This window comes from Crinia signifera, chromosome 3 (assembly GCF_055691185.1).
Source record: "Crinia signifera chromosome 3, ASM5569118v1, whole genome shotgun sequence".
Taxonomy (NCBI): domain Eukaryota; kingdom Metazoa; phylum Chordata; class Amphibia; order Anura; family Myobatrachidae; genus Crinia; species Crinia signifera.
Window position 1 is genome coordinate 294,521,052 of NC_139219.1, and position 12,506 is coordinate 294,533,557.

The window sequence follows — 12,506 nt, forward strand, 5'->3', positions numbered from 1 at the left end:
AAAGAAGTTGGCATCTCTCCTCTCGGTAAATAAATAATTTGACATTTCAAATATCTCAGGCAACAACTGGAAATTTTGTAGCCAATTGCTATATTCAAAAACGTAATTCTTGAATAATAAAGAAAAGAAAATGATTCCTTGGTATACATAGAATGTTTGATTTCCCACTCCCATCTCCTCCACCCCCAGGCTCCCTGTTCTCATACCTTCGTACCCATTTTTCCTCCTCTGTTGCTTATCCTGACAGGTCTGGCGACTTGTTCTAGACCCATTTCATTCACAGTTGAGATTAGAATTTGAATATGTCTTTTATTATTTACAGGTTAGTGTACTTATAACTAACAAATTTACAACTGCCATGTCTAGTAAAGACTCTGTTAAGAATTCCCATATGCAAAGCCCGACTGCGTCGTTTGATGAGTAACTTATGGTTTTTGTTTTGTTTTTTGCATGTGCAATTCTTTCAATAAAAACTTTAATGCAAAAAAAAAAAGAATGTTTGATTTCCTGCACTATATATTATGTTATACAATACTGTATGTTTTACTTTATGTATGTCCATTTTGCTTTTGCATTTGTATTTGTGTCTTCCTAAATTTGTTAAATAAAAGGGCTCAGTTTGTCAGTCATGAGAAATGGTATAAAGATCATCTGCAATACTTACTAGTGTATATTGTACAATTTGTTGGGCTTCACTTTTCTTTCATGTTTGTTAATTTGCTGCCAGGTGCATTTACTGCGGAACGCTGGAGATGACGTCACAGTTACTGTTTACTATTTCAAGGAAGCGCCTTCATTTCTTAAGCTCCCATTAGGTAAGCTCACATCTATAAGGCATTAAAGCATAGAATTTGGAATTCCACAAAGTAATATAGAGACAATCGATTGATACATGTGCCGGTGTGTATGATCCACAACACCAAGAATTGCACTGACCAGCTATGAAGCAATTCATTTTAATAATGCTAATCATCCCCAGCTGGCAGTCCTATTCTTCTTACTGCCACTTACTGTACATAATAATAGTGATAGTCCTGCTCTTCCAACTAGAAAAACAATGGTGCACCATGCCAGCAGTCTCAGGACATATTTACCTTAATGATTGAACTGTATTGTCTGTATTGTTGAGCTACTGGATAATGACAGGGTCATTGCAGTGTTTATTAGAGTCTTTGCATGATTTGGGCATTAACCACTACATATTATCGTCAGCCACCTCTGCATGTAAACTGACTTCACATTGCCAAATATTAGATTATTTTGTACACTACGGACTTTATTAACTTAGAGGTATAGTGATTGTTAATTAATGGCTTCTCTATATTTTATATTAGTTTGTTTTTTAATAAGCAATATGGTAGGTAAAGACTGTTAGTCTCTACTCACCTATCCTAGGGCAACAGAACACAAAGATGGGAGTTTTATTTCACATGGGATGTTGCTATGGGGAACCAATCAGAATCTATTTTATTCATTTAGCACCTTCTAGAAGATAACAGATAGTATCTTATTGGTTGCCCATAGCAACATCCCATCTGATATACAAATGGAGCTGCTCTCATTGGACGGGGACCTTGCATGACTTCCCCCTTGTACAAGGTCCGCCGTTTGCCAGGAATGGGGCGCCTGTGCGCACCACTCTCAGAAATGGGATGCGCGTCCAGCAGCTTTTCTGATATGGCGAGCTGGAGGACTGAAGGAGAGCAGCTCTAACTGTAGAACTCCCATCTTAGTAAATTTTGTCTGAAATGTTTTAAATTGTATTAACTATCCATATTAGTGATACAATAAGGGGGCATATGAAACACTGTCCAAGTTCACTGGAGGTACAGGATGCCAGCCAAACTCCGACGTGTTGCTTTGTATATGATTGGCAATTTAAAAAAGGGTATGGGTATACACTATGAAGGACGACATACATTAGGTCAACCACTAAAGGTCCACAGGGCTTAGGTCGACACATGAAATAGGTCGACATGGCTAAGGTCATCAGGGTCAGAAGTTCAACACAAGCATTAGATCGACAATAGTACGGTAGACAGTCAAAAGGTTGACATGAGTTTTTCACGTCCCCCCCACCCTGAATTTCAACGCAAGTCGACAGTGTACTTGCTTGGAGAACAGTGCTTCGTTGTGCTCGGACTACTATATTCTCCCTCCATGCCCTAGTGGATGGTAGGGTATCAAATATAGTGGTCGTCCTAATGTATGTCCATCTTCATAGTTTAGACCTAGCAACAAAAAACATCCAAGTTCGGCTAGTATCTGGCACAATCAGCAAACTCAGACCTTATTACATATGCCCCCTAATTCTACCTCTTCTTGTGCACTTTTCAGGCTCTCCAGACCCTCCCAGTGACCATAGCAGTGGAACGTCTTCTCCTCTTTTTGATAGTGGTTTACATTTAAATGGAAATATTTCAAACACGGTATGTGGCTATAATAAGTGCTGACAATGATGATGATGATGATGATGATGATTTATTAACTGTATTTCATTTATTGATTACCTGCTCTTTCAACCATTTATAAACTTGATGCTAACACATTAACATTAGAGATGTGCAGGTTCTGATTTACTCTAATTTACTCTGATTTCAAAGCAGGATCTTATTGGCTATCCCAAATCACATGACAGTTGTTGACAGTTGATAGCCAATAAGATCCTGCTTTAAAATTAGAGTAAATCAGAGTAAATCAGAGCCTGCACATCTCTAATTAACATTGCCATTTTTTACACAGGCAAGGAACGGAGAACAAACTTTTGACATTTGTATACGTTTGTTTTAAGTGTTTTTCCGTACAGTATTTATTTCTGTTTTTACTATTTGTTTTTGGATTCCATTAGTAAAAAGTGAGTATACAGGCCTCCTGCTGGATAAAGTGGGCAGTGACAAACATTACAGAAAATTGTACAACAGTGCACATAGCTGTTCCTCATTCTATACATTGGGCCTAATTCAGACATGATTGCAGGACAAATTTGATTTCAAAATAGACAAAACCATGCCGCACCGCAGGTGGGGAAAATGTAACATGTGCAGAGAGAGTTAGATTTGGGTGGGGTGTGTTAAAATTTAAATCTAAATTGCAGTGTAAAAATAAAGCTGCCAGTATTTACCCTGCATAAACAATATACAAATTTGTCATGTGATCAGGTTTGAATTAGGTTCAAAGATTTGACTTTTTAAGATTTGTCATGTACTTCTTGGCAAGAAGGCATGGTCGTATACATTGCATTAATATTACATTGGTCTTAAAATTATATGTGCTGTATCTACTAAGGCCCAAAGGAACTATTTACATACTCAAATTTGTTTGTACAAAAGTACAAATGTGGAGGCATCATGGGTCCTCAAACTGCGGCCCTCCAGATGTTGTGAAACTACAAATCCCAGCATGCCTTGCCACAGTTTTAACACTCCCTTATAGCAAAACTGTGGCAAGGCATGCTGGGATTTATAGTTTCACAACATCTGGAGGGCCGCAGTTTGAGGATCCATGCATTATACTGTTGGTTTATGTTGCGTCCCCTCAGAATCTCTCTCTCAAGCAAAAGTTAGTAATCAGGGTGATTGTGAAGAGCTGGTATGAGATCCACTATCTTCCTAAAATAAGAAAAATGGAATGAATTCCAGGCCAGAGAATGTCATTGCTATTTTTTGTAGGTTCTACAGTACCCTGTGACAGTGAATCTGTGTTACTTATTGACAGAGATGTCTGGCTAAAGGTGGCCATACATCAGAAAGATATTGTACCCAATCATACAATCTCAATTGATTGTAAAGGTGCCCATACACTAGTAAGATTTATCTTCAGATCTGGCTGGTTGGAACAAAAACATGGTTATGGATGAGTGACAGTTTGTCAGTTTTCCAGCATTTCCAAGCAAATGGTCAACTGTTATTTGCTCTCATCCATAACCAGGTTTTTGTTCCAACCAGACAGATCTGCAGATAAATCTGCGTGTGTATGGCCACCTTAAGATGGATTTTATGCAGATTGTGTGCACATCTTGTGTACACAATCATACAATCTATCAGCAGATGGATTGGATGACTGATTGTATGATGGATTGTATGCAGATTGTGTGCACATCTTGTGTACACAATCATGCAGCAGATGGATTGTATGACTGATTGTATGATGGATTGTGAGTAGATTGTGTGTCCAAAAACCACCAAGGACTGCCGGGGATTTCAAGGGAAATTGTACACAATCATGAGCGCAATCGATCTTAAGATCGATCTTTCTGATGTATGGCCAGCTTTAGTTCTCTAGAAATCCCAACCAAATTTTATGGATCTGACCCAAAACTGAATCCTCAGATCTTCCAACGGTTAAGACTCCCATACATAGAGCCGACTTGTCCTGAGGACAAGTCGGACCCTATTCTCCTCCGAGCCGCCCGGCAGCTCCCCAGGAGGCTCACATACGATTAGGACTTTGATGTGCCATTTTTTACATGTGATAAATCACAGGGGGGATGAAGAGTGGTGGTGGGGGACTGGCAGCCGGCAGGGCGGATGAAGAGTGGTGATGGGGGACTCACAGCTGTGGTGAGTGGACGTGGGGGGGGCGTGTTCTTAGAAAGCCAGGCAGGGGAGCCGGGACTTATCATTAAGTCGAGTAGGAAAATAACTCCTGTCGGCACATCAGCTAAAAAACGTGAAAAACTCATGTCATCCTTTTGACTGTCGAACATCCGATTGTTAACCTAATGCCTGTGTCGACCTTCCAACCCTGTCAGCCTTAGCCATGTGGACCTATTTCAAGTGTCAGCCTAAGCCCTGTCGACAATCAACGGTCAACCCAATGCATGACAACTTAAATAGGGTTGATCTATTGACGATTATCCCCTGCAAGTACAATAAAGTGGTTAGCTCCTGAAGAAGCTGAGATCACATTAGCTCATTTCATTGCCCTTCGCTCTGCATATGCATCTTTATACATTGTCACATGATTTCTTTGCCGTGATAAGCAGCAGTAAGAACATTTTAATTATAGGGTCTAAAAATATGATCATAAATAATCTAAAAATGGGTCTAAAATCTGGTAATTAATAAATATGCCCCTTAGTCTTGTCCTCAATGAGTTCAAAGAAATAAAACAAATGTGGAAAGAGGGCTAGATTAATCAAATATCTTGAGTAGAGTGTTATCAGCTCCTTTTGAAGATTTTTTGTAATGTTGTATAAAGAGTTGAAAATTATGTTCATCCCGACTCAGCAGGATTTAAGTTCAGGTTACAAAATTCTTTCTATTGTTTTACATTTTTCTTTCATAAATCATGATTTGCTTCCTTTTAGATCAGAAATTCTGGATTGGCTAAATTGCTCCATCAACTAGTTGGAAGGGAAGTGATTTGCACTGTCTCCCTTCTTGTGGGCACTGCCACAGTCAAGTCATAGCGTGACCTCTGACCCGACCACCCAAGATGCATGTGGTTCTGTCTACTCTTCTCTATTCTCCATAACTGAGGCCATTGCCCCTGAGTGTCTCCTTTGCAGAGACTGTATATTACTGCCAATACACCCCTTAGCATATTATAGGGGCCAGCACTGGCTGTACATACTTGTGTGTGCTTCACTACACCACACACAACCTGCATTAGCTCAATATGTTCTTGGTTGGATCTGTTATAAACCTGAATTAACCCAGAGTTACCTGCATACTGTTTTCTACCGGTTAATAAACAAACAAGCCTGCTAAGTTAGCTACAGTACCTTATGGGCTGACCTCCATTTCACACCAGTGACACCTTAACCAACATCATAGGTTCTGCCAATACAACCGTGACAATGGAGTCTAGATTTTGTACTTTTCTTCTGAAAGGTATTGGAGATTTATGTCCCTATGTTAGACACTAATTACAGTTCAAGGAGGTTCTGCATAAACCTACCTCTCCAGGTATTAAGCCCCCTGCACCTGCAAGCATAACCATGATGCAAGGCTTGAATGCCCTATCCTGTTAATTTGTACAAAAGTGAACTGCTTAAACCATGGATGGTGGAACTGAAATCATTTGAAGTGCTGGCCCGAATGTTAAATGCAAATGGTCCAAAGTCTATTCCAAGGAGTCCAGTGGGTCTAAGAGTCCAATGGTTCTCTTGATTTTTTTTTTTTTTTATTTTGGAGGTGCACACAGCTTTCTCAGAGGCATGTAGTACACAATCTATTTGCAGATACTCTCAAATCACATTTGAGATTGAACAAATTGCAGATTGCAAATATTCAATGTAATAAATGAGAAACATCTCTCTCTTAACCAAATAACATTTTAGGTTGACTTTGCATAAGATCCATAATATCAAAATAACATTATCCTTTTGGAAGGTGTAGGAGAAATTAAAGATTTTCAGGTAGTCCCCTGATCCCTGAAAAAGAAAATTTATCTCCCACATCTTCTCCACTCCTAGTGAAATGGGCAAGAAGGAGGAGAACATACTGAGAATCACATGTCCATATGGAGGGAGCTGAGCTGAAATAACATAATTACTGTATAGCCCTACTATTTCCCTACAGACCCTCAATTTGAGGCATTTTCCCACTATAGGTGTAAGAACATGACCAAGTATAAGCATAGTACAGAACATAAAAAGTAGCAGTATGTGCTTGTCAATACGCAAACAATAATAAGCAAGGCCAGCTCTAGAAATGGTGTTTTTTCCTCTTCTATTTAATCCCTTAGAGATTTGCCTTAGCAAACCATTGGCAACTTATAAATAATTTTGTATTGTTTGTGTTGATTTCCTATTACCTTAATCTTTTTATTATTTTGATTTGCACCAAGATTTCAATATGTAATGAGTACATTCAGATTGAGAGAATGGTTTATAACCCCTATTGTTGAATCGGTCTTGTCTACTTTGTGATACCGCTTGATTGTAAAGAGAAACCATTAACTGCAACTTCTTTTTTTTTTTATAAAGAGAAACCATTGTTCTCAAAAAGGCAATTCACTATTTACAGCACCATAAATACGACATTGAATGGTAGCATTTCGAATTATGGTCTCATAATACTTTTAAAAATCAAACTGAAGAATATTATTTTGTGTATATTGGATTTTTGTTGTTATTATTTAACATCAAAAATGTTTTTTTATGCATAATTCTTTTAGGCTCCATCATCACCTTCCTCTCCTACAAATAAAGATCTCAAATATGAAAAGCGATGGATGGACGAAGTTTCGATTCCTTTATTAATGGCGCGAATTTCAAGGTTTAAGGTTTCAGCAGCAAAATTAAGGTTTGTATTATATTATTCAATAATGTCTGTTTTTGTATCATACATACAAATATTTATTTAACCACTTTGCTGCTAAAGACAAGTGGGCAGGGCTTGATGATGTCATCCTTATGGAAATTAGATAATGTAAGAAAAAGCTAGTTGCCAGGTGAATGACTGTAGAAATAATTACAAATCCGTAAATAAGAGATCATTAAAAGTGTTCTCTCTCTCTCCCTGCCTTGTGAATGGTTAGCCCGCGCCACCCATTTGCAAGCGGGATTCATTTGCAAGAATTGCAAATTGATGTTTTACATGAACAGTGGGAACCTCCCCATCTTTTGATGGTCCTTGACTATCAAATGATGGTAAAGGCGCATGCATATGTAAAGATGGTCTAGACCACCCTTACATATGCGTGTAGATTTGCAGGTAATTGGGCGGGCAGCTGTCACCCGGTTATGTCAGCTGCCCGCCCAATTTGCAACGAGCAGTACCCAAACAATTGCAGCCTCACTTAAGTCTAAAGGCAGGAGCCGTCACTGGGCATATGTATAATGGGCATATGTATAATGGGCATCATGTGTGTGGCATATGTATAATGAGCATCAAGGTGTGGGGCATATGTATAATGAGCATCCAGGTGTGGGGCATATGTATAATGGAGCATCACTGTGTGGGGCATATGTATAATGGAGCATCATGGTGTGGGGCATATGTATAATGGAGCATCACGGTGTGCGGCATATGTATAATGCAGCATCACAGTGTAGGGCATATGTATAATGGGCATCACAGACTGCACTATTGGGGTCATATGTGTATCACAACCCCATTTTCATTGGATGCACCCCATGTGGCTAGACCCCCGCACACACAATACGGTATGTAGCATAAATAATGTGTCAGGGGCATTACAGTGTGTGGCATAATGTGTAAAAGGCATTATTTGTGTATTTGTTTATTAGGCACGTTTTTTTTAAATGTTAGTAGCTCATTGGGTTGTTTATTTTGCCGCGAGTAGCTCACACTCCAAAAAAGGTTGGAGACCACTGCCCTCGAGTTCCACCAAATGATGTATTATTTATTTGTGTATACCCTTTCAACATCACCCTCAGTGTTTATACAAGGGAGGCGCTAAGCTTGGTTTACCACCCCCTTTCTTTTCACATTATCATTTTCTGTTCATCAGACAATAAAATCTTACATATGAGTTTCCAAAAGTAACTGAATATTTACTGCTTTAGAAAGGTGGATTACTTCCAAAGCAAAAACCACAACACATTTGATTTTGGTGGTTAGACAGAGGATAACAAGTTTGCTTTTAGTTCACATTCTGACTAGCTTGGATAGATTAACTATAGCAAACTAAAAAACAATAATGCTATTTTAGGAAATTCACAGCTGTTTGTAAAAAAAAATACAGGTATAATTTGTGAGTATCGCATGTGCAATTACTATTATTAATGTTTGAATAAGCTCAAAAAGTAATAAAGTGGGCTCATAAGCCAAAGCAATGAATGCAATAATATTAAAGCTGATTGCATTTTTTTTTTGCCAAGGATTAATGTATATTTTGTAAGAATGTAGAAATTAAATGTAAGAATGGACCAGTTGTGAATACTGTAGGTCACATTGTAATGGAAAAAGTTGCAAAAGAGATTCAGCCCTACGGAGTCACATGGAGCTCAATGTGTTAGGTGGATGGATGGATGTGGACAAAATGGTTTTACTAAGTAACATACAGTACTGTAAAGCTTTTTTCTTTTTTTTTTTTTTTAATTATTCATTTACAGGAAATTTCTATGCTATTTTTTTAATATTAAAGGCATATCTGCCTGGAATGTTAGTGAGAATGTTAATTGCTCTCCTGGATGTCAAAATTAGTAAGAGTCTCCCTGATGCACCTCACTGAGTGAAGAAAGTGGTCAGGGAGTCATAATGATGCAGTTTGCATTGAATCATATCATCATGGCCTTACTCCCACTTTACAATGCCAATAATAACACAGTACACTTCCTGTGGGGGGCGGGGATGGTCACACATTCTTGGAGCTCCCGGCTCCTATCCTCCAAAGTGGTGGAGAGCTCCACCAGAAGGGGACTCATGAGCGTCTTGTGCACACGCATTCCCTTCTGGCGGCTGGCAAGAAAAGATGCCCTCCATCTGTATACAACTATTCCAGTGCAATATGTTCTTGTAGCCATAACCTAATAGGTTTTTTTTTTGTATTTGCACCTACACTGAGGTCTCCCATGGTTTTTACAAATATGATTAGTTTATAGTTTTTAAACAGTGGTTTTAGAGTTACATGAAATGTGGTATTCAAAATATAACACCTGTTGTTGTTGTTGTTGTTGTTGTTGTTGTTGTTGTTGTTATTATTATAATAATTATTATTTTTTTTCTCTAATTTTAATAGACCTAATTCATTTGAATTGCTGGCACAAGATGGTGTTAGCTCTGGGACTCTCCAGTTTAATACAGCACACGACAGTGCGGACTGGCTGCGAGCAATATCAACAAACATTAGTGATCTGACACAACAAAATGTAAGATACTTGCTAGTGTGTGTTATACAATATGTATTCCGCACCATTTCATAAAATCATGTTGCTGTTAAGGAAAAAATGGAAACAATATCTTATGACTGTCTACTTCTGTATTACCCCTTTCACATCGCAAATGCCAGGTCGCACCCGGGATTTGGATACGGGTCCATTCCGGGAGCGACACAGCATTAAGCCAAGTCGCCAATGTCACACCAGGGGCAGAGTCGCTGCATGTCATCGGGGGTTGGGGGAGGAGGCACCGCTTGGAGCTGATGCTGCCTCCTCCCTATGGTGTAAATGTGACCTGGGTTGCTCGACCCAGGTTGCCTGTTTACAATGCCCAGCAACCCAGGTCCAACCGGGGTAAAACCCTCCTTTTAACCCGGTTCGTTATGCCAGGTTGATGGACCCGGGTTTTTCCTTTTGGTGCTTTCACATCGCACAGAGAACTGGGTCGACCTGGCAACAATCCGAGTTGGACCGTGGTTATTTCTGCAGTGTGAAAGGGGGATATCTGTCTGTCTATCTTTGTATCCAATTTATATCTATGCCCTTATGAATTTGATTTGACCCAATGCACATATTTAAATAAGGCTTGAAAATATTAGGCATTGTACACACACCATGCAAGATACAGATACATATATCCTTGTAAGTAACTGAGTTTACACTGTAACAGTGACCATGGTATTCTTGCCTAGGTGCTTATATAGTACCTGCTAGGAGCAGTTCAGAAATGTAATATTTTAAGGGCTCTTAGAGTGCCGGATTATCCATGGGGAGACAGGGGTGGTCACCCCGGGGTCCCCACACTGGTACTGCTGCGGTGGACCCCATGCTGCCCAGGTACCATCTTCCTCCATCTGGGGGGGAACCACAATTTTGTTGTCCAGGGCCCCCACAGACTTTAATCCGGCTCTGCCCTCTGATATTTCCATACCCCCACTTCAAAATAATGACACAGTGACCTGAGTCTAATACTTGGGCTCCCTTGCCAGAGGCATGCATCCAAGTACCCAAAAAAACCCTACCTAGTCTTAACCTGCGACCAAGGATGCCATGAGCTGTGATCCAATGCAGAGCTGCCGTAGACTGCAAGTTCAGGATGCAGCCGCATATTAAAGAAATTGAAGCATCCAGACATGTGAAATGCTCAGCGCTACAGTCCTGTCTCCCCTCCGTTTTATCTGTGCCCTGCAGTGGAGCTTATGCTGTGCGTCTGCAACTGGGTTGCGTGCTGCAAGGACTCGGTGATCAGGAGCTGGAAGAAGTGTCAGGCGGACGGAAGTGAAAGCAGCACCGCTGCCTGATTCATTGAAGCCGCGGTGGTGAGACTGTGCCAGGAGCCCTTGCTGTGCGTATGCTGCAGACAGAGCCGGGCCCATGAGGTTGTGGGGTGGGGGGGGGGGGGGGGGGCGAGGCACATGGCATAGAAGATAAGTAACCCCGGGCTCCCCTCTGTTGATTGGCCCTGGTACCCACCCCGGATCAACGCAAGCAGAGATGCCGTCCTTGGGATGGTGAAATTGTATAACTGTAAGGCTCCCTGCACCAGCAGACTGTCTGCCTCCCAGAGTCCCAGAACTAGAAGAGAGGAACTGTGGGGTGAATTTATGAAGCTTGGAGAAGTGTTATCTATCCCCATAAAGAACGTTATGAGCAAGGTGATAATGGTTCAGCCAATCAGCTCTTACCTGTCAATTTACATATTGTAGCTGATTGGCTGAACCATTATCACCTTGCTCATAACGTTCTTTATGGGGATAGATAACACCTCTCCAAGCTTCATAAATTCATCCCTGTGACTGGAGGAGCCGACCAGCAGGCAGCGTGCACTACATAGTGAGGGCAGAGTGTAGCCAGGGAAGATCAATAAAATTAAGCTTCAGTAAATGCTTATGGGAGGGGGGATTTTGTCAGTCTTGAGCCCCAAAATTTCTGACGGCAGCCCTGCCCTCACTTCACTCGCCATGCTTTAGGCTCGTTGCCTCGCTATGCTAGGCACACTGATATATACTCCCTCTATATGGATTGTGAAGTAAGAACAAGCCAGTTTAAAAAATAATATCATGAAAAACTCATGTCCTTATAATTTTGATATTTTGACCCAAAAGACATTTTTACGCTGTCGACCTATTGCATGTTGACCTTTTGGGATAGACCTATAGATTGTAGATCTATCAACCATAACCACTTAATATTTCTTGGTTGTGGATGAAATTGGAAAGGTGTATTAACGAATAGTAACTATCCATGAAAGGTTTTCCTTAATAAATGTGAGGGTTTTTTCCAACCTTATGAACTATATAACTATATGTAATACTGCAAAAACATGTATTCAAATTTACAAAATGGTCCAGGAACCAATCCGGTCATAGATTCAAGAATGTCAAATAACCTCTTAACCTTAGGATGGACCAACATTTTGATCTGGATTCGCTCAAGAGGTTCTACAGGTTGTTGGTTTTTTTTTTTTAAATAATAACATGTAAAATTTTCAACTTTTTCCCAGGCAAATAGACAATTCAGACATCGAACTGAAATGTTAAAGATGTTAAAAATACTATGAAATGTAGACATTTCAGCTCAAGCAGACAGAGAAGGCAAAATTTTATTCTTTTATCTCGAGGCTGCAAATTCAACTTTGAAACTTGGTATTTGAGTTAACAGCTTAACAGATTTAAAATACACACTACACTGATTTAACCAGAAATGTTTTTGAGAC

At 40.0% G+C, this 12,506-nt stretch overlaps 1 protein-coding gene across 1 annotated transcript in view; it reads left to right on the top strand.

Annotated features, from left to right (window-relative positions):
- SNTG2 (syntrophin gamma 2) overlaps window positions 1–12,506 on the top strand; it is a 349,806-nt gene that overhangs the window by 230,541 nt on the left and 106,759 nt on the right. The window contains exons 7-10 of the mRNA XM_083178467.1: window positions 728–815; window positions 2,338–2,429; window positions 7,123–7,250; window positions 9,652–9,781. Coding sequence (XP_083034593.1) covers window positions 728–815; window positions 2,338–2,429; window positions 7,123–7,250; window positions 9,652–9,781 — 438 coding nt within the window. The remainder of the gene's footprint in view (window positions 1–727; window positions 816–2,337; window positions 2,430–7,122; window positions 7,251–9,651; window positions 9,782–12,506) is intronic.